At 52.3% G+C, this 22,517-nt stretch overlaps 2 protein-coding genes across 10 annotated transcripts in view; one reads left to right on the top strand and one right to left on the bottom strand.

Annotated features, from left to right (window-relative positions):
- The window catches only part of USP35 (ubiquitin specific peptidase 35), a 140,442-nt gene extending 117,982 nt beyond the window's left edge, over positions 1-22,460 (bottom strand). For 5 of the 8 annotated variants that reach the window (XR_005217514.1, XR_005217512.1, XR_005217511.1 and 2 more), the window contains exons 1-10: positions 22,156-22,459; positions 17,390-18,072; positions 16,216-16,348; positions 14,566-14,695; positions 14,090-14,191; positions 12,317-12,475; positions 7,776-7,969; positions 6,157-6,250; positions 5,168-5,274; positions 3,321-4,599 (exon numbers count right to left, since the gene is read on the bottom strand). Coding sequence is in view for 4 of the 8 variants with exons in the window: in XM_037840832.1 (XP_037696760.1) it covers positions 3,321-4,599; positions 5,168-5,274; positions 6,157-6,250; positions 7,776-7,969; positions 12,317-12,475; positions 14,090-14,191; positions 14,566-14,695; positions 16,216-16,348; positions 17,390-18,062 (2,871 nt within the window). In the remaining 4 variants the exon portion in view is untranslated. Of the gene's footprint in view, positions 1-433; positions 2,210-3,320; positions 4,600-5,167; positions 5,275-6,156; positions 6,251-7,775; positions 7,970-12,316; positions 12,476-14,089; positions 14,192-14,565; positions 14,696-16,215; positions 16,349-17,389; positions 18,073-22,155 lie in introns of those variants that run through there. The other 3 variants (XM_037840831.1, XM_037840829.1, XM_037840830.1) reach the window with 2 other exon arrangements.
- The window catches only part of KCTD21 (potassium channel tetramerization domain containing 21), a 37,017-nt gene continuing 34,275 nt past the window's right edge, over positions 19,776-22,517 (top strand). The window contains exons 1-2 of one of the 2 annotated variants that reach the window (XM_037840840.1): positions 19,776-19,800; positions 20,782-20,896. The gene's annotated coding sequence lies outside the window, so the exon portion shown is untranslated. The remainder of the gene's footprint in view (positions 19,801-20,781; positions 20,897-22,517) is intronic. The other variant, XM_037840841.1, reaches the window with a different exon arrangement.

Below are 22,517 nucleotides of genomic sequence, written 5' to 3'. Positions count from 1 at the left end.
TCTGCCTTCCCTCTTACTTTGTTCTCTCATAGGGGATGGGTAGGGTTGGTGGAGGGGACCGTGTGGCAACGGCTGGTACCGGGCCCTGTACGGGATGGCACCTGGGGGCTTGGTGCAGGTTCCGGAGTGACTAGGGTGCCTCTCTAGCCCATGCCCATTCAGCGTAGAGCAGGCCTCAGTCCCCCCCACCCCCCACACACATATACCAGTTGCTTAGAGGGAAAGAAAGAGGAATGTGGTATTGGCAGCAAGTATTTCTGGGGGCAGTCCAGAGTTCTCAGAGTCTAAAAACTCCCAAGACACTGGGGTACCAGCCCCCTGCAACAGGCAGATCCCCTCCATGGTACTGCATTAAGTGGCCCCCAGCTTGTGCACCTACCCCCCAGAGGCAGACAGCTCCCCAGTGCCACTCAGGGCAGCACCACCACTGCAGGACAAATGAGAATGCTCTTCCAACCCTCTCCCATGGCCACGACTCTTTATGTCCCCACTGCCAAATCCGAGCTCTGCCTCCTGGGTTCTCAGTCAGTGCTGGCACTAGTAAGGTCTGCATCCTTATTTACACCATACTTTCAGCTCCCACGGGGCGTCTCACAAGTCAACCAGGGCAGGAAATGTCTTCTCATTTTACTGATGAGAAGTCTGGGTCCAAGAGGGAAGTGTCCCCAGGTCATGCTGAATGAGAGACGGAGCTTCGGTCACCATCAGAGGACCTCACTCTCCTTGCTCCCCAAGAACAGTGCCAAAACCAAGGGTAAGGCAGGACATCACAGCCACCGAGACGGATGAAGAACGACATCTTGAAAGGCTTCAGAGAAGCTATTTTTATTCCTGTCTGAGAACCTGAATCTCTTCTCTCTGTTTAGAAGGGGCTATAGCAGTGTCAGGGCACATGAGGTCAACATCTGCTCTTCACCAGGCCCACCCCCACCCATCAGGTGCTGCCATCAATGCCCCACCTCCAACCTCCAGCCCTGACTGACTGCTACACTGGCCAAATAATCCAAGAAGCTGAGCCTGCCAGCTTTCCTCAGAATGGAGGACAGCTTCATGAGAAACATAAACATATCTGCAGTAAAATAAGGACTGTGTCTTAACCACAAGGGGATGCAAGTGGTGGTATCTCAGGCACTGAGGCAGGCTAGGGATGAGAGGGTTTTGGGGTTAAGTGCCACTGTGAGGGGGGCTATCCTCCCCTCTATGTGGCATTGGTTGTTGTAGGGGAGGGGGACAGGTAGAGAAGGATTTAGGCCAGATGAGATTCTTAGTCTCCGATCCTATGATTTGGTTCTTCTCACCTATACTCCTCTCAGAAAAGTACAAACAGTGTATATGTCCACGTAAGGCACCCCATACACTGCCTCTGAAACCCCCTCTGTGGCCCAGGGTGCCTGGCCCAGCCATTGGGTGTGATTAAGCCAGAAAAATAAGGAGGAGGCCAGGGGTATGACACGCAGTCCCTTCTTTGTGCACAGGCTTGGATCTGGCTCTGCTTTTTATTCCATAGAGCAATAGAGTTGTCTGAAAGGAGCTGGAAGGGAAATGCTATTTGATGGCACAATGTGAGAGCTATTAAGTTCAGCCCTCTCTTCCCTGAACATTATCAGGTATTCCAGTACAGGTAGCCAGATGGGAGAGAGGGGAAATAGGGGAGGAGGGGCATCCGTTAAGCTGCTTCCAGTTGACCAGGACACTTAGGTGTAATATCTGAATGGGCCTGATCCCAGTATCAGGGCCTGAGGTCCAATTTAAGGGATCTGGTCTCACCTCCACATCAGTGTCTCCATCTACCCTTCAGGCTGAGGACCAATGTCCCAGAAGTTCCCTCTCCATCTTTCTGGCCCTTGGAAGGGCCTACCTCCATCCAGGCCCTCAGGCTTGGGCCTGCCTCCACAGTCCCCCTCAAACTTCATGTAGCAGAGCACCTCTGCCTGGGTCCTGGGCTCCCCTCCCGGTTCCCAGAAGGAAGGGGGCAAGGCTTCCCATGAGGTTGGCTGTGGTGCCCCCACCAGAGGGAACAGGTTGGGGGGCAGGGTTTGCATTAGAAGACAAGCCTATGAAAGTCACCACCGTTGCCACCTGCAGGGTTGCAGCCCCCTGGAGAGCCTTCATCCTCATCCTTGTCTTCATCAAAGCCCCTCCCCCAGTGTGGCGAGGCCGGGAGTGCAGAGATGTAGGCCGCCCTGCTCCGGGCCTCCTTCTCCTGTTCCTGAGAACACAGGTTGGGGTAGGGAAGATTGGAGGATGACACTTCAAAATCAGACTCTGAAGCCACAGCCTTCTCTTCACTCACCCAGTGCCATTCAGCACATCACATCTGAGTGTACTTCTGGGTGTCTCCTCTGGGTCCCCAGGGCCAGGAAACAGAGGGAGCAACACAGCTTCTGCCCTAAGACATTCCAACTTGGAGGGCTTTCCACCCCATATCTAGGCTTCAAAATCTTTCCTCCTCCATCCCCAGTAGAAACTCCTAGCCCTTTGGAGGAAAGGGACTCAGTTGTACTAAACTGTGAATACCTGACAAGAGCCCAGTGTCGCAAAGGGAAGCAGGAGGGTCACTGCAGGTCACTCACTAGACACAGGAACCTCTACAGGCTTATCCAGCTCACAGGCACTAGGAGTGGACTCTACTTTTGAGAAAGTTCTTGCTCCTGCTGACCTAAGGACTGCCCCTTGGAGACTCCCTATGACTGGGCCCTGGCACTGCCTCTGCTGCCTCTACCTGGACAGCCCAGCAGAAATGAAAAACCAGACCTGGTGAACCTACCCTCCAGGTGCCATCTTCCCCACACAAAACACCAACTCCTTGCACTACAGGTGTCTACAGGTTCTGGTGTGGTTACTCTACTGTTTATGCCTAGTGCCCTTCCCAATAGGTCAGAGCCCCTGCTATTCTAGTTACTTAATATTTCAAATACCACCGTGAACTCTAAAGGGTAGAGTTCAAGGCCTGGTTATATAGAAGTTGATCCAGGGTAGCATGGCTCCGGTGAAAGCCCCAAAGAAGCACTGTCTACCCACGCCTACACACTGTACACTTGTAGAACCCTGCACTGCATGCTATTCCTGCAGCGCACTTACCAACATTGTTACTAAATAACTGCACAATGAATTATTTAATGTCTCTTTCTCTGAAGTATGGGGTTATGTCTATCTGGGTCACCAATAGCAGTACTGAGAAGTGAATGGATGAATGCATAAAAGAAAAAAGAAGAGACTCAAAGAGAGGAGAAATAGCTCATCCAAGCCAGTGGTTGAGCTGGGATCGGATCTCCCTTCGCCCCAGAGATCAGATCCAAGATCCTGATGGGTCTGCTTACCTGCAAGTAAAGGATGTTGTCCTTGGAAATGGCTTCCATCAAGTCCTTGTGCAGGCTGGGCTCCGCCCGGATTCTGGGGGAGCCAGGCTCAGCCTCGGCCCCTCCCCCAGGCCGCTGCCGATAAAAAAGCACATAGGCCGTGTCCTTGGGGAAGAAGGAGGTGACATTACTGACAGACTCGAAGGAGGAGAAGGACACCCGAGTGTCGTTGAACAGGTACCACTGGTTCTCCAGCTCTGGTCTGTCGGCAGTTCCCAGAGAAGGGGGTGGGCGGGCAGCCCCCTCGCGGGCATAGCAGTAGTAGTGACCGCTTTCTGAGGACACGCCAGAGTGCACGATGACGCTGCAAAGGTCATAGGCCTGGGCCTGGCTACCAGCCAGCGGCAGGCGGAGCAGCAGGGGTATGGAGACGTCGTCCAGAATCTTGCGGCGCCGCATGGTCCGCAAGTCAAAGGAGAAGCGCAGCAGGGTCAGGATGAGGTAGCGCGGCCCTTGGCTCAGCTCCACCACCTTCTCAGCATCCTGCAGGGAGGCACATGACTCGCAGTAGTAGCGGTTCTCTGCTGTCAGCCTTTCAGGAGACAGGAAGTAGTTGACCAGGTCCAGGACGGAGCGGGAGCCCTCAGGGACACACACCTGCTCCCCAGAGGGGGCAGCTGCATCCCTAGGGGACCCTGGTCCCAGGCCATCCTCTTCCTTTTCCTTTTCATTCTCTGCCTCCTTTTCCTTCTCCTTCTCCACCTTCTCTTTCTCCTCCCTCATCCTCTCCTCTTTCTCTTCCTTTCCCACTTCTTTATCCTCCTCCTCTGCCCTCTCTTCTGTCACTTCCTTCTCCCTCTCCACCTTCTCCTCCTGGCTGCCCTGTCCCCCTGGCTCCTGGGAGCCCAGGCCTTCTATGTCCAACAAGGTGGGGGGCGCATCCCCTGTGATGCAGTGCTTCCTTTGCCTCCGAGGACCCTCCCTGCTTGGACTCTGGGATTGGGATGGTGCTGGGAGGTCCCAGGCCCTGACGTCCTCTGCAGGGAGCATCACTGAGCCCAGGCGGCGGCGGCGACAGCGCTCAGCGGGAGGAAAGGCGAGGGACAGGTCCGTGAAGGCCTCCTCCCGGGAGGAGACATTGAGGCAGCAGAGGCAGCATATCCGAGTCACGATCTTGCCTCCAAACATTTTCTCCACAGAGGTTGAACTTGGACTGGGGGGGTCCTCAGGTGGGGAGGGCGAGCTGGACTGCTTGAGCTTTTGGCAGATCCTTGCCCCCGTTTTCTCCTCTTCATGTAGCCTGGAGCAGGGAACACAGAGTCTACATACATACACATGGATCTGCTTCTACTGCACTTGCCCAAATTCATGCCCACCTATCTTACTCTACTGGCCACACCTTTAAACAGATGTCTACACATGCAGAAATATGCACAGGCACAGACGTATCTGTACAAAGCAGCATATGAAAACATACACACCCTCACACGGCCAGGCACACGTACCCACATGCAGGCACACAAACATGCTGCATAAAGACATGCCAAATGTATGCCCAGTACCCCCAGAGCAGTGACACTAAAATACATACACACACTCACGGCAAGCACAGCACAGTGCACATTACACACACACTCCCCGCTACCCCTGGGGTTGGTGGTTCAGTTCAGCATATCTCAAACTTCCCTCACACTCAACCCCAGCCCCACCCTTACCACACGCATCTTCTCCACCTCTTGCAATTAGTACAATGCAGCAACTCCATTACTAGGAAACTGGAACCTAGATCAGAGGTGTGGACTTTCCCCCAGGACTCCCCTCTCAACCCAGAGCCCCTGAGTGGGGCCACAGGCCCTGGCCTCCCTCACCGGTCCAGCAGGTACTTCAGATACTCCGAGCAGTCCTGCTGGGTGCCAGGGCTGAACCAGGGTGTCCAAGAAGCAGAGAGGAAGTTCTCTGGGGAAATGGCAGGCCGCTAGGACCAAGGCAGGTGAGAAATGGAGTCAGGAGCAGAAGCCGGGGTCAGAGCCACCAGCCGCCTCTGCAGCAAGCTTGGCCTGAGGGTCTACCTGGGGATTCCCTGCCCCTCATGTCATTCTTCCCCTTCCTGGTTGTCCCTGACCCATCCCATGCCACCAGACTTGCACATTCTTTGATCATGGAGGTGAACAAACATGGGCCAACCGTCTAGAAATCTGCTCTTCCCAGATATACCTCACGCTTTCTGTCCATGCCTTTGCTCCATGACATTCCTCTCTTCCCCTGTCAAAATCTTACCTATAGCATTCAAGTCCCAGATGCAGCTAATGTCACCTGTTTCCTGATGTCTTCCCCATGCCCCCTTCATCATAATTAATTTCTCCCTTCCCTGCACACCCGCAATGCACTGCATTTCACTCTTAAAGCACTAGATTGTCACCTGCAGGTCTGTCTTCTCATGAGAAGGGAGCCCTTTAGGGCAGGCACCATGGCTGGCTTATCTCTGGGCCCCCATACAGGGCCTTGCCCATTTCTGGGTCCCCACCCAGGGCCTTGTACAATATCAGACCAAGGGCTTTAGTTTCCCTGAGGGAACAGATAATATTTGTTTTGTTCACCACTGTACCCTCAATACCCCTCAAAGTGCTTAGCTGAAAAAAATGACAACAAAATGAATGCAGCAACATCTTAATACAAAGGACTGAGTCACTGATGGGAGAGATTTGGGCAGCACAGCACAGCACACTTCCTCTCCTGCCCAGCCCAGACGGAGGCTCAGCAGCTTCATCCAGGAAGTGGGAGCTTATAGCCAGATGCAGGCAGGACCCGAGGGAGGGAGGGTGTCGGTGTGGGGGCCTGAGCCCTGCCCTGAACTCACCTGGCTGTGCTCCAGGAAGCCAAAGAGCCACTGCAACTTGGTCATCAAGGGTTGTGAGTTGTTCTCAGTCAAACGGAGCACACAGTGTCTGAAGCTTCAGAAACAAAGCAGGAATACCCAGCATAAGCCAAGATCATCCAAGGAGCCTCTGCTCCCCTATACTGCAGGCAACCCAGAGCCTCCAAGTGAAGGGCAGAACAAACACTTCTAGCTGAAGCCTGGGCCAGAGGCCAGGGGCCAGGGAAGAGGAGCAACTTGGCTTGGAGTGTCTGAGGTCAGGGACACAGTGTTAGCCTTGGTTTGGATACAAAGGGGTACAACTAGGTAACTCCCACAGTCCTTTCGGGCTCTGACATCCAAGACTCCAAGATTCAAAGATCCAAATGTTCTAAGGTTCTGTGGTCCCAGGGTCTAAGGTTTGAACTCTCTAGCATGCCCTACAGTCTATGCCAATATCACTGCGAGCCACACCAGCCATTCACATACCATTCTAACTGCTTCTCCGGGAAACAGCACCCAGACTCATCCAGAGCCACAGGCCTTGCTCCAACCTTGACCCCTACATTCACTCTTACAGGTCCTGCTCAGAGCCTTGCCCCTCCCCCGAGGGCCATCCCCAGTTATTCCCTTGCTTTCAGATGAGGAAGGCAGGGGTCACAGTGGGGATATACTGAAAGGGGACACTGGCAGGGTTGGACTGCCTCCTAGTTACAGGGGTCTGATCTTATGGGAGACAGGAAGGAGCCCCTTCCTGACACCCACATTCCCTGGAACAAGCCAATTTCCCAGGCCCCAGCTTAGCTCCTATTCCCAGAAGAAGCTATGGACAGACAAGTCATGAATTTCTCCAAACTAAACCCATTGTGTGAAACGATGCTACTCAAAGTGTGGTCCACTTGTCCGGTCTGCAACAAGATCAGAAATTGAATAAGCATTTAGAAACTTTCATGGCAATTTGACATTGCTACGACCATACCAGCATGTTTCATTTTTCTGGTTAAGTCATTTTTATTGTATTTTACAAAAGTAATGGTCTACAACAGACCAGAAATTACAAAAACAAAACAAAGCTAGTCCTTCACCACAGACAGGTTGAGAAGCACAAGAAGCAGTACCTTAGGAAGTCCTAGAAATCAGAGCTCTAACCTCTTCCTACTAATGAGGAACCTAAAGCTCTGAGAGAAGAAACTTAATTGAGGTCACACTATAAGCTAGAATCAAAGCTTACTTTCACTTAGACTTTTTAAAAAAGAGAAATCTAACGCCAGGGTGAGTGGAAGTTCTACTCTGAAAGACACAGTTCACTCTGCGAGAAAAGTCAGTGATGCCAACTGACCCCGAGCACACACCTCCCCATCACTACGGCACTCCGTGGCCCTGGAGCCCCACCTTGAGTCCCTATCCTGTCTTGACCTCCTGCCTTGACAATGGCCTGGGGCTCTCTGGGACCTCTCACCCGCCCTTCGTGTACCCACAGACCCCAGAGAATCATACTAACAATGCAAGGCAAGACCCACCCTCTCCAAAACCCTATCCCACCCCCACACCTTTCCACCTTTCACCAGGGAACCCAAAGGAGAGAAGCAAGGGCAGACGGGGAATTTGGAAGCAGCACCTACTCAGAAGCCATGAACAAGGCCTGAAGGATGCTGTTTACGTAGCATGTATTGCCCAGATTGATTAAACCAATCTTGCCCGTGTCTGACTTGGCCATGAGCCGGGGGTAGAAGCCAGCCAGCTCACTCTTCTGCGAGGTCCAGGCATCCTGCCCCAGCAGCTGCTTGATGCGATCTTCATTGGGAACATGAAGGTCCTGGGGAGGGAATAAGCAGGCAGGACAGCAGGCACCAAGGTCAACTCTAAAAACATCACCTCTTCTAGGAAGCCTTCTTGGACTGCAGCATATCCCACAGTCTCCCAAACACACCACCCACAAATGCTCTAGCAATATGTGTGCACAGCCCCCCTACTTATAAACTCACTCCAGGTTCTCATGTTGACATATGGGCCTTCTACATGATCTTCACTGTCTCAACTGCCTTAATAAGGTAGTACAATCCTCATTTTATAGATTAAAAAAACTAAGACTCAGAAAGAGAAAAGAATTTTCCAGGGTTGTACAGGCAGTAAGAGAAGAATTTGCATGCTTCTATAAGAGCCCATGATATGATAAACTAAGCAATGACAACACTGGCCCACTAGCCAGTTCCAGTGGTGTCAAGATCTCAACTCTAGTCCAGGTTCTTGTCCTCACTAGCTGTCTGGCCATGTCAGTGAGCCTCTCTGACTCAGTTTGCCTCCCTGGGCCTCAGTTTCCTCATTTGTCAAGTGAGGCTACTCCTACCTTATATCAGTTTGGCATTCTATTCTTTCACAGTGCTTGCACACAATGATGTTCCCGCTTTCACCTTCTACTTTTAGGTCTGCAGGGTCAGCTTTCAAGTGAATTAATCACTACCACCACCCCTTCACCCCAGAACCTGATCCCACAGTGAGGACTGTGGGAGGATCCCAGGGATCTGAGGTACAGGTCTTTGGTCATGGAATCAGGGATTAGCATGCTTTCCCACTCATTTTCCTTTTTCACCTTAAACAGCTGCACCTAAAGGAATATTACCAAGCACTAGTTCTAATAATGATATATTTTAAAGGAAAATACCTAAGCACAATGTAGTGTTAGCTTGGATTTAAGTAACATTAATAACAACACTCCCTGTAGCCCTATTCTTATTTCCAGACCCTGAGCACAATGCCCTAGATTTGTCCAAGGCTCCAGAGCTTCAAACCAGCTTAGCATGAAAGCCCTAGTCTCCCCAGTGCACATCTGGCTACTGCAGAAGATCTTGGTCTTACTCAAGAAGTGGTTTGAACTCTGGTTCTTTCCCCAGCATCATTCATCAGATAATTTAACAGATTAGTCAGTCACCTCTCACAGATGATAAAAACAATGGAGCTCTCTTTTGGTCCCTTTTTAAAAAATTCCTATTATCTCCTACCCAGTCCCCCCACAAAATGAACAAATAGGGACAAAAAGGCAGACACACACACACACACACACACACACACAGAGAGAGAGATGCAAAAATACCCACAATAGAATAAAATATCAAATGCAGTTTTTCTCAAAGGTAACCTTGTACTCTTAAAGAGGAACAAACAAACAAAAACCTTCCAAATAGCTCTCTAGCTCCTAATGTTACTTGAAATTTACATATGATGGCTCGCTTAGCAAGGACCACAGCTCCAGGGGAAACAGCCATAACCTAAACACAACTGCTTAAGTAAGAAAGCTTTCAAGGACTTATTTATAAAAGAGCATTTGTACAAAGAAGAGTATACTCATGGAATACATATGAAAGAATTTAGTAAACTATAAAATCCTATAATTTGCTGCCTTGCATCTCAAACTGTACCAAGGACAATTGAAAGCCACAGGACAAATGTAGCGAACTTCCTGGAGCTATATTCTCTAATATTCAAGGAAGAAAAATGTTCATTTAAAAATGAATATTTATAATTATGAAGTATATAGCTGAATCATTAATATAAAATGAAATTTAAGAGAAACTCTGAGCTTGTGTGAGGCTGCTTTGGGAAAGTCCCCTCCTCTGACATCAAGTGCTTTGGTGGAAACATTGAGACGCCTGCATCTACTGGATAAAGCAGTAACAGCCTGGTTTGCAAGGCCCTCTGCTCTGCTTATCTTTCTAATCACCACCTGGATTTGCACTTTCCTACCTCTGTGCCTTTCCCTCTGACTCATCTGAGTGTCCTTCTTCCAGTCCTTCTCTGTCAAGGTCTAACTCTTATAACCCCTCTTAATGAAGTTTCCCAGGATCTTCTCAAGTGGGGCCCCATGATATCTGTACTTGTCCTAAAGCCCAACTCTCTGCACCCAGTGGTATAAAGTATTTGCAGACTCACCTTGTCCCCTGGATCAGACCTTCAGCCACTAATGTGTAAAGTGTGGATCTCATTCATCTTGGGTTTCCATCAGTATAAGTTTTCCAGTGCAGAGCCATACTCTCTTCTCTTTGTTCACACTCTAGTACTATAGCACTCTTCACACTACAGTCACATTGCAGTGATATTCCACTCATTCATTCACTCACCGACATTTATTGGGCACAGAGGACACAGAGCAACATGACAGGGTCCTTGCCCACCAGATGCGCACTCTTGATCAGGGAACAGTAATAGTCACAGAATCTCAGAGCACTTGATCCACCTCCATTTTGATGCCTAAAACCTTGGGCAACATCCCCAACAGGTGGAAGTCCTACCTCTTCTGCTCATCCACCTCCAGTGACAAGGGGCTTGTGACTTTTCAGGGCAGCCCCTTCCGTTGTAGAGTAACTCATGTTTTTTCTCATATTAAGTTTGAAAAACAGTCTCCAAGAAAATGCCAGTGGTTTTTTATCTACTACCTCTCACTTATGGTGGACTGTTCTCTTGTGCGTTTTGTCAGTTTGGGATTATAAGCTTATTTTCAGTGGAATTTTATCTGTGTAACTTTAAAGAGGTTTGTTTCTGTTTCTACCAGGCAACACTTTGGTATTTACAAGTTTGTGACTACTTTTAATTTTAGTTACTAAGTGTGGGAAATCCCACAACCCCAAAGATGATAAAAATGTGAACCCCTAAGCCCATAAGAGAGCAGGCCACTGATTGCAAATTTCTTTTTTCCCAATCCAGAGCCAAGATCAACCCAAAAAGTTTCCTTACTGTCTATCTGGAACTATCTATATATGTTTTCCAGTATACTCTTTCACTAACGGTAAAGCCTTTCTTAGGACCTGGCCTTACATGGGCATCTTACTGCCAACTCCCTACTGGGTGCAGGCTCTAAGCCTCACCTCCTGTCCCCACACACACCCCCACCCCGCCCCAGTCATTAAAGCTCAAGCCCCTTGGTTACTGAGGTTGGCCATTTCACCCATCCTCCCTCCCCACCCCAGGGCCAAAGAGCATCATCTCTCACTTACCATTGTGGAATTCAGTTTTCTCTTCCTTTTTGGCCCCTAGGGATTCCCCCTTACTTTCTTGCAAGCTCAACCATGTACTTAAAAAGACGTTTGTTACATTTTAACAAGCGTTGCTGGATGTTTTGTAGTAAGACACTTTTCAGGTTATAGTCTGCCCTACTGCAGAAATGGAAGTCAGATCAGAGTTTCTGAAAGAGCCATCACCTACCCAGACACCTTCACTGATGGTCAGACCTGCCTTCTGTATCAGGCAATGGGAAAGGACACGGGCTCGGCAATCCAGTGCCCTCACTGTCTCACACCAACTCTGTGACTTTGTACAAGTCACCAAACCTCTCTCAAGTCTCATTTTCCTCATCTACTCTAATGAAATCGAAATAACAAAAATATCTGCTTCATAGGGTTCTTGTTAGCATTAGAAGATAAAATAAATGGGAAAACACTCTCAAATGTAGTACTATCTACAAAAGTTCATTACAGTCAGCCATTGCACTGGCCAGATCCTAGCAATCTATCAAGCCCAGCTTAGAAACCCTTTCTTCCTTGTAGCCTCCTCTTTGTTTTGTTTTTCACTGTTCTTGAACTTTTTCACAGCTGCTAAAATCAAAGTTACTTGTATACAAGTCTGTCACCCCCATTAGGCTGCGAGCTCCTCAATGGCAGAGACTCTGCGTGCCTCATGCCTGTGTTCCCAGTTCCCAGCCTGGGCCTGGCACAAACTGGAGCCTGAGTAAAGGCTGTTGCATGAAGCTATATTCAGTCTCTGCTCCCACAGTGCTCACAGTCTGGTGGGGGAGAAAGAAGGGCCCTGACCCGACCTGGTGGTGGAGGGTGGAGGAGTGTTATTGAGGGTTATCAGAAAAGGCTTCCTGGGGGAGGTGACCCTTGAGCAGAGCCCAAAAGGATAAATAAGAACTATCCAGGCAGAATAAACAGAGTTTATAGTCAGAGGGAATAGCAAAGGCTCAGGGCAATCATGAGAGAGGATGGCTCATTTGGGGAGCAGCAGGTGGCTCAGTGTGCCTGAAGCACAGGATGGACCTGGGGAGGTGATGAGACGAAGCTAGGGGCAAATGCTGAGGGGTGGCCACAACTTGTAGTACGGCCTTGAGTGAGGCCCAGTGCTGGCACCCTTGTCAGAGCGCGGCCTGGGAGAAGTGGGAGTCGTCACTTACCTTGATGGCCTCCATGATGGGCTCGTACAGATCTGGAAAGCCTGGGAACCGGAACACCATGCAGTGGACCAGCTCCGCCAGCTGCTCCAGGCAGCTAGTCCCCGAGTTTGAGTCCTCCTTGACCAGAGAGGCCACCATGGGGGGGATGTGAGGAAGGAGCTGTGAGAGCAGAGCAGGGTTAGGCTCAGCACCAGTTTACCCACTGGAGATGCAGGATTAGGGAGACTGCTAAAAACACCCAGAGCTCTTTGAGACGGGGAGGTTTGCCCACCTCACCCACTGCCCCCTTACTCAGAGCTCTGCGTTCTATAGGCAGACAATTCCTTTCACAAGACAGATGACCTTGGACATCCTGCCTCAGTCTTCATCTATAAATGGGACAAATCATGCCCTCCTCACACGGTTAAGGGGCAGCCTGAGTGCAAGTCCCAGCTGCTTAGCCTCAGCAAGCACCCTGCCCTGGGAGCCTGAAGACCCGAGTGACCAGAGCTACTCTGTCACCCACGAGTGGTGCTGTGGCCACAGCATGGCCAGCTGGGTGGGCAGCCCTGACAGAACACGAGACGCAGCCTCTACGGACAAACCCCACCATTCTTTCCACAAACATATTTCCATGTCAAGCACTTCAAATACACCATCTCCCTTCATCTTCACAATGACTTTATGCAACAGCAATTATTTATTATCCCCATTTTCTAGATGAAGAAACTGAAGTTGGAGAGGTTATATCGTTTGCCAAGGATTTCACAGCGGGTACTGGGAGAAGCTGACGTCTGAACCAGGTCTGTCTGAATCCTAAGCCTGTTTCATTCCCCTGCACTACAGAGTTTTAACTCTCAAACCCAAGAGGAAGCTTTACCACGATGTCCCAGGAATGGAAAGTCAGGCCACAGGAGCTGGGGGCAGGGGAGAGCATGAGAAGGATGGGAGGAAACAAATATTTGTCAAGGCCCTAGTGTGTGGCAGACTCCTGACAAGTATCACCTCTCCCGCCACTCTAGGAGCTTACCCTGTTCCAGACTCTCAGAGGTTAAATGCCTGGCCCAAGGTCACCACATCTCGCAATGGCAGGGCTGGAACTTGATCCCAACTACACCAATCCCTGGCTCTGTGCTTTTTCAACTGCAACAAATTGGAGGTGTGACGTTTCACTGCCCTGACCGGGGCCTTGAGAATCCAGGGCCCCCTCTACAGGTCCTGCCGGGGAGTGGGAGGCAGGCAGGATGAGGAGGGCAGCTTCCTGGGGACTCAGGCAGTCCTGCCCAAGGGAAGGCCCCAGAGGACAGCAGAGAGGGTCCTGAGCTGGAGGCCAGGCCCCTGGGTTCTGGTGGGCAGCAGGGCATAGGATTGGGTGTCTGGCCAACTTGGTTTGAATCCCCGCTGTACCGCATGCCAGCTATGTGTCTAGGACAAGTTATTTAACCTCCCTAAATGCAGTTTCCTCATATGAAAAATGAAGAGAATGACCCAGCCTCCCTCGTGGGGTTTTCTGGGAGTGAAATGAGTTACTGTATGTATTGGCACCATGACTGGCACACAGCTGGTGCCCTAAGAACATGAGCTATTGTCATTCTAGGTTCTGTCCTCCACTCTGTGCTCATCGGGAGGCTGTGTATATTCTCTGGTCTCAGTTTCCTATCTGTAAAAGGGGTCATGGTCTCTCCCAGTGCTAAGAACCAGGGCTTCAAGGTCCCGGCTTTCAAACCCCAACTCCTTTACCCCCAAGCAAGACAGTACCTCTGGCCTTCCAGGGCAGCAAGCAGGGGCCCTTACCAGGTGGAAGGCCTCATGGGAGTGCTGGAAAGTCAGGAGCATGTACTTCAGGACGGACAAGGCGGCTCCCCGGACAATGGGGTACAGCAGCTTAGAGAAGACCTGGAAGACAATACCTGGTCTGAGTGCAGCCACAGGCCTGAGATGGGGCTCAGCCCCAATCAGAGACATGCTGCAGTTGAAGCAGCAGATCCCTGCAGGAGCAAGAACACAGAGATGGATGGATAGTTGGAGAAAAGGATAGCAAATAGGTAGCTATCTGACAGATGGATGGAAAGACCAAAAGTGATAGATAGACATACTTGAATAAGCAGTCAGAGGGATGAGTGAGAGGAACCTGAGGCCCAGAGAGGGGCACTGAATTGGCCTAGGTCACACAGCAAACCCTGGTGCTCTGCCTTCCAGACCTGCACTGCCCCTGACAAAGGACTGGCGGAAAAGGCCATAAGCCTGGGCAAGGACAGGGAACCACCAACCTTCTCAATTTTGGCGAGCGAAACCTCGATCAAGATGCTGAACTTCTTAACAGCAGCCAGGCCCTTCAGGAGTGCAATGATCCACTTGTCAATGTTCTTCCCCAGGGGCCAGGACACCCAGTCGATCATCCTGGTGAGGGGAGTGACAGTGACACAGGGATGAGGAGCCCAAATGCCTGGGTGAGGGGAGCCCAAGGATTAGCCACAATGTCCTGAGTCCCAACATTGACTCACACCTGCACAGGGCAACCCTGGGGTCTGTGGAATGAAGATGATACCTCTGGGAAATGCAAATGGAGCCAGTGCAGACACCTGGCAGAAACCCAGGCTCACAGCCCACCAGGCAGGAAGCCAGGCCCTCTTAGAACCCCACACCTCACCCTACCACACTGGGGCTGCAGTGGCAGAAAGGAGCTTTTGGCTGCTTCAGTCTGGACCCTGGGACCCCAGAGCAGGAGAGCACTGTCCCTGGGCCAGAAGCTCTGGCTCCAGCAAGCCCTTGCTATGTGACCTGGAGCAAGTCACTTCCCCTTTCTGAGCCTCAGTTTCTTCCTCCTTAAAACAGGGACAATACCTACCTCACAGAGTGTTGTATGGATTAAAAGAGATAATAATTATGGCTAACACTTATTTAGTATTCACTTGGCACCAGGCACTACCCTATCTTCTTTACACATAACTCATCTGAGCTCTACAATATAATGCCTGTATGGATTAAGCATGAGGCTGCTACATAGTAGGTGCTCAGGAAAACACCACTATTGTCATTATTTTCAAACTCAGCAGCTAAAATAATAGCTGACAGATCTGGCACTGTTCTGGGCACTTTATATTATTAGCTCATTTTTTCTCATTTAATCATCACAACAACCCTACCAGATGATCTATTACACTTCATTGATAGATGAGGAATTGAAGCATATAGAGATTCACTAATTTGCCCAAAGTCACACAGGCAAGAAGTGGTAGAGCCAGGATTTGAACTCAGGCAACTTACCTCTGGAATTTAATTCTATGGTGTCTTTAACCACTAAAGACAAGGAAACCAGGAAGGCACCATGGAGGTGGATCTGACACAGATGTGGAAAGAATGGAGGGGAAGCATGCCAGGTGGATGGAGTCTGCATACACAGAAGCCTGCAGGCAGGAGAGTGGATGCCATATCCCAGGATCACTGGACGGGCAGGTGTGGCTAGACCACAGGTGCAATGACATTCAAATGAGGGGGGAATATGCAAGAGCTCATGAGCCGAAAACCCCCAAACTCTGCTCATTATATTTGACAGAGTCAGAAAGCACTTCATAAAGTCCTTTTGCCTTCTTATACAACCCCATGGAACTCTGACAACTTCTTATACTATCACCCACCTCCCCTTTTACAGTGGGGGGAACTGAGGCTCAGAGAGGTCACTGGCCTGTCCTGGGTCACATATAGCCTGACAGCATCACCAGGGCAGGCTTTCTGTGTCCCCCGCAGCCAGCCTAGGGCCAGGCACAAAGAAGGGCACAAGACAAGAAAGGACTGATGAATGGACAGGCATGAGGACCTGAGCCCTCTAAACCTAAATCTCCCCACAAGCAGATGAACCTTCTGGGAGGAACAGAGGGAGGAGCCCCAACTCTGACCAACACTTGCCCTCAGTACCCCACCTGCTAATGGCAGTCAGCATCTGGGAGTCTGTCACACTGTCATCATTGCTGAGGTTCCGGACGACGCCATCCATGAGCTCCAGTGGGAGATGTTGGACCACACTGGCCAAGGCACTGGACGGTGGCTCCTCCTCTGGAACAGGGAGCTGCGCTGAGCTCTGCAGGGCAGGTGGGCACCTCCCCTCCTCCCCCACCCCCCCCTCATGTTGCTGAGGAATTAGGCTGGGCCTCTGCCAAGAGCACACAGGGGGCCTCCTCCTTGCCTCCTGTAACATGAAAGCCTCTGATGCCATGTGAACTCATTCACTCAACAAACCTTCACTGGAACTGCTTTGGGCCCAGCCCTGTGCTGGGCACAAAGATGAAGCACTGATCCCCAACTGTAGGTAGACAGGCAAGGCCTTTAGAGGGGGTAGCATAGGAGCTGGCCCCGTCAGGTAGGAGTGGCTATGCGGACCTGGGGGGAGGGGAAGGGGCACTCCAGGTGGCACCACACGGACAGAGGCCTAGAGGTGAGAAAGTGCATTTAGTTATCAAATTTGTTGTCAAACTATATAAGGACCCAAGTCCTTGTACGCACGGCCTTGGTGCTTTTTCTGGCCAAGCGCATTCTCTTCTTTCCCCCTGTACAGCCTTATAATCAGGGAAGGTAGAGAACTTCTCAGTCATTACACTGTAGTCCAATTTCTCAGTTGTCAATGGAGGGCCAAGATTTTACATTTCAGAGTTGACACTTGCAGGCTCCATGATGTCTCCAGACCCTGCCTGGTGCTACCCATCTCTCAAGACTTAGCTCCAAATTCACCATTTCTGTGACACCTGCCTGACCCAAGGGGCATGATTACTCCCTTCCTATTGTCTCCTTCAGCCCCCTCTCTGTTCCTCCCTCTGGCCAGACAGATCCGTGTCCTTCTCCCACACCAAGCAATCTGCTCCTCTCTGCGTCTTCAGCACCCAGCACAGGGTAGGAGCCACAGCAGGTGCTCAGGATAGGTTTGCCCACTAAATGAAGGAGCATCGCATTCCCCCACCTGTGCATTTGCTCCTTGTATACACGTACCACATCGCTACGTAGGCACACAGGCAGAAGAACCTGCGGGGACAGCCACCTGCCCAGGCGCCCAGGCACCCACCCACGACCTGAGCGCGGCACCGTGCCCGCCCGCACACGCACCTGTGCAAGAGATGACGGCGAACAGCTCCTTGAGGCAGGGCAGGATGGCTGCGGGTTGCGCGCGCCACAGCTGCGCCAGGAGCCCGCTCACCTGCTGAGCCTGCTCCAGGAACTCCACGGCGCCCTCCTCGCCCTCTGCCGGGCAGCGGAAGCGGCCAAGGCATCGCACCAGCTGCTGGCAGAAGAGCAGGCGGTGCGGGCCGTCGGGCACGCAGCGCGGATGCCGCGCCAACAGCCGCGCCACCTGAGCGCAAGACGCGGGTCCCGTGCGCTCACACACGGCGCGCAGCACCTCACGCCGCAGCAGAGCGAACACCTCGTCGGCCGCGGGTCCCTCGGGCAACAGCTGCAATCCTAGCTGCACGCAGGCGAGCGCGCGGGCGCCCGGCGGGCCGGCGCCACCCTGCAGCAGGCGCAGCACGCGGCGCGCGCTGAAGAACTCAGCGAAGACGTCGGGGTGGTGGCGGCCGGCCACGTGCAGCAGCTGGCAGCCCACACGGCGCGGTAGCTCGTCAGTGCCACCCACGTAGAGGCGCGCGCCCAGTGCCAGCAGCGCCAGACACTGCTCACGCTCCAGCGGCTGCCGCGCCGCCTCCAGCACGCGCCGCACCAGCCCTTGCTTCACGCTCGCTGGGTAAGAAGACGTCACCACCGCCTCCAGGATCTTGTCCATGGCTGCCGGGCTGTGGGGGACAGGGAGCAGAGGTCACACTCTTCCCGACAACTTGTGGGACTCAAGGGCCACGGTCCAATTCCCCTTGTGATCTCCTGTGTGCTGAGACTGGGTGAGCAACTCAACCTTTCTGGGTCTGTTGCCTCATCTGTGAAATGGGGAGATGATACCTACCTCACTGGGAGGTGTCATGATGAAGTAAAGCACAAGGCCTGGAACATAATAAGCCCCAGTGAGTTGCAGCTATTGCTGCTGGGCCCCTTTATCTAATTGGCACAAAGGCAACATATAACCCTATCCACCACCCCTCTGTCCCAGGCCTCCTGGGTGACCTCATCCACTCCTGCGGCAGGTAGGAGCTGGATCTAGAAGCTGCTGTCCAACGTTTTCACCAAGTCAAGTCCAATGAGGGAAAAGGAGCACAAAAAAATCACACTTTCAGGGAGGGAGGGCTTGGGGCCCCAATGGAAGCCAGGACTTATGGTGATCCAGGCATACTTTATTTTCCTCCACTCATCTTTCCGCCCTTTCCCCAATGATCTACACCTTTTCAAGCCTCCATTTCTTGTACCTGTTGTGCCTTTTGCCAGAAGCCTCCCATCTCTCAAGACTTCCACCACCACACATGCACACCACGCAAACTTCTAATTTTGTTAAAAGCCCATTTAAATACCCTAGTCCTCCAGGCATGAATCTATCCCCCACCCTTAATTCCCACAGCCATCCGTGGCCTCTTCCTCCACTGCAGCTAGGATTACCTAGTTCTGGCATTGTGTGGGTCCAAAGCCCTCCCCACCACTGAAGCACAGCATCTTATCACTGCTTTTTGGCCCTGCCACTGGGCCTGGCCCACAGCCCTGCCTGCCTGCCCCCACTTCCACGCAGGCAGCCTGAGGTCAGCTATCATCATGGTCAACAAAACCCAGTCAATAATATCTTGGAAACATTCAAGTAAAAGGGTTTTAGAGGCTTCAACCTCACCTCCCCAGTTCATGAGTGGGGAAGCTGAGGCTCAGAGAGGGAGAGGGACATGTCCTTGGCAGAGCTGGGATTAGAACTTGTACTCATCCTCCCTGAGATGAGGTGGGGAGAGAAAAAGCAGACTGCCAGCATTCCTCAGGGGAGGCTGGTTATCCCTCTAGGTCCCAGGTGAGCAGGTGGCCTGTGGATGCTGGCTCTGACCCAAGAGACAGCCTCCCCACACCAAATGCAGCAAAAAACAGCACTGTGTCCTCACTCAGAGCAGGCTGCATTAAAAGCTTGAGTCCCAGGTTTTCTGCTTTGGAATCAGCAGGTAACCTTGGGTGAGTCCCTGGCTGGCTCCTCAGCCCTCTGACCTGGAAAATGGGGACTGTTCTGGTTGACAAGGTGCAAAAGAGCTGGGGCAGTCGTGAACTATTCTTGGACCGAATGTGCAAGGGTCTGGGTACTGAGGGGCGGAGGGAAGGAGAGAAAGAGACACCCACTCCTGATCTAGCTGGTTCTACACAAATTTCATCCATCAGCCCTCACTGCCAACTTCACATTTCACATTTCCACCAGCTCTCCCCTGGATTCCAGCCCCACCTGGGACTAGCAAATTGTTCTTTCTTTCCTAGACTAGTACCATATCCTCCTAATTGATCTCTTCATTCCCTCCCTTGGTCCATCCTCTGAAAGAGGTCTGTGTCCTGAAGAAGACAGTCCAGGTTTTGGATCTAGCCCAGCCACTGCCCCCTGCATCACCAAGGCCACAGAGGTAGGTGCTCCTTCACCTCTCTGAGCCTCTAAAACCAAAAACCTGCCCACTCCCCAGCCTTTCCTAGCCAGGGCTGCTGATCCTCCCCAAGCCTTTGGCTTATAACCCTCACTCTGCTGGCATCATAGCCTGAGAACCCCAGCTACACCTCACATGCTCTAGGATACACAGAACCTAGGAAAACTACAGTCCTTCCCTCAGAAGACCCACATCCCTTTACTTGTCCTATTCTTGGTGGCCCTGTCCAGCACATAGTAGGTGGTCCACAAACATTTACTGAATGACTGAAGCTCTGTACTGGCCTCAGTATTTTACCAAGGGCCTCCACTGTGTCAGACATCCAGGCCATGGAGATGGGCCCTGCCCTTGAGACACCTCTGAACAAAAGCTGTGACAGCAGGAGAGGAAGGATGAGCCTTCTCCGGGCCTCCCATTGGACCCAGGATGGGGCTGGGTCAGAAGCAAATATCCAGCTGGTGCTTTCTGAGTTTAATCTAACTAGGTCCTAATCAACCAGCTCCCCCCAGAAAACACTGTCAGACCAACTTCATTATATGAGAAGTTCCATCCTGCCATGACACTGCTCAGAACCCTCAAAGTCCTACAGTCCCTTCAGGATAATGTCCAAAATCCTGAGTCTAGTACTCAAGCCCTTTCTGTGATCCTAAACTGAGGTGGGGAAGGGGTGGAGACCAACTTGAAAAGTGCTGTTCAGGGAGACGCTATGGGAATTTGGGCAGTGGACTTTTTCTGATCACCACTTTGAGGTGATGCCCTCTCTGCTGGGAAGGGGCATCTCCCTCTTTTCTCCTGACAAATTCTGACTCATCCATCAATGCCCAGCTCAAATGCCCCCTCCTCTGGGAAGCTTTCCTAATCCCTCTGCAATTTGAATCTCTGAGCTCTGGCTTCCCACACGCCTCTTAGCGTCTCTCATCCCTCTGCAGTGTAACTGGATTCCATATCTGTCTCCCCCACCAGCTGGGATCTCCCTGGGCAAGAAGTAGGTCCAGTACTCCTCTCTGTGCCCACTGCCCAGCACTGCCCATGAAGGTGTGCCAAGTGACTGATGAGAGACACATGACAGCAAGACGAGGTAAAACCAGGGCTGTGACCAGAAAAGTACCTCCCAGGGACTGGCCTAAACCTTTGGTCTAATCACTGCCCGGTCCCCGGCCCAGGCCTAGTCAACCAGCTCTATCTTGAACCCTGAGTAGCTTGACCTTCAGCCAAGAAAGCCCCTACAGCAGTCACTAGACTGGACTGAGTGAGGCTTCACAGTTCTAGAAATGACCCAAACAACAGAAGCTGAAGGAAAAAAAAAATTGGTCCTGGTTAACCTTCAGATCTAAAGCTCACAAAATTGCATAGGACAGGGGAAGGAGGCTCCAAGGAGGTCTCATTCAATCTCTCCCTACCCCCAGGGCAGAATAGCCTCCCTGAGCCCCTACTCAGCACCTAAGATTTGAGGAGCTCATTCCCTCTCCTCTCGGACCCTCACATCCAGCTGGGACAGGCCTCCCTCCTTTGACTCCCCTGGGTGCCAGAACTGCTAGGGGTGAGGGTGGGGTTACCCCCACACACACATACACCAGGAAGAGCCTGCCTCCCCCCACCCACCCCCTCCAGGTCTCTGGATAGCAGCATCTCTCTCTGTATTTTTTAATGAGTGCCTATCCAAGGCAGCCCTGGGAAGGAGCTCCTCACCCTACTGCTAGAGGGCCCTTGTCTGGGTCACTAAACTGTCTCCTGAAAAGGCTTTCACTGGTAAAAAGCAACTGCTCTTTTAGTGAAGAGGAAGGGATGGGAGAGGTGGGAGGAAAGCAGGAACATCTATTCCCTCCTCAGGAACCCACCCTCCTCACTCCTCCCGGCTGGGGACGTCTCCTCACATCTCCCCCCACCTCCAGGTTTTCTGGGAGCGCAGGCACCAGGCTTACATGTCAGGGTCTCCTGTTTGCAAGGGCCATTGTAGGGAGAGTACCCAGGGGCTGAGGATGCTTAGAATAGTAGAAAACCTTCCCAGCGGTGGTGGCCTGTGGCGCCCCAGCTCGATCCGTCCCCTCCCTTCAGTTATACCAGTGCCCCCACGCCCCAGCCTGAGGGAGGGTGCCGTAAACCTTGGGAAGAGGAGAGGGGCGTGATCACCTCGGTACACATTTGATGGAGGAGGCTGAGGCCCAGAGAGGGGCAGCTACTCACCCAAGGTCACACAGCGAGGCCTAGGATGCACCCAGACATCTCGCCTCCCAGCCCCGAGTTCTTGGGGCCCTATGCGCCTGTCCGGGGCTCTCAAACGGCCAGAGTGCAGACGTCCCCTCCCCGTCCCGCACACACGCCCCTCGGCCCCCTTACCTGCCGGACCCCAGTGGCCCCAGCCTCAGAGCCGGCTCCTGGGTGGGGTACTCAGGCCTGACTGGACTAGGTGGGGCCGGGCTAGGTCAGGCCGGGTCCACTGCTCCCCCAGTGGTGGGAACGCCCTCCGCCAGGTCCCAGACTGCAGGGATGCTGTTTCCAATACGAAGTCCAATCTCTCCACCCGGATCTGCACAAGCCTATGCCTAGAGATCCTGACTCTGCGGCGCGGTAGCTGGGCTGCGGGACGCTACGGGGGAGGGGCGGGTGCGGGAACGGGGCGGAGCCGGAGCGGGGTCCACCCCGCGAGTCGCCACTCGGGCCGCGTCTCCTTTAAGGCCAGCCGGCCTGAGCGCCGGAGG

Source organism: Choloepus didactylus, chromosome 6, assembly GCF_015220235.1.
Source record: "Choloepus didactylus isolate mChoDid1 chromosome 6, mChoDid1.pri, whole genome shotgun sequence".
Classification (NCBI taxonomy): Eukaryota; Metazoa; Chordata; class Mammalia; order Pilosa; family Megalonychidae; genus Choloepus; species Choloepus didactylus.
Note: the sequence above shows the minus strand (reverse complement) of the source record. Positions and strands in the feature narration are given on the sequence as shown.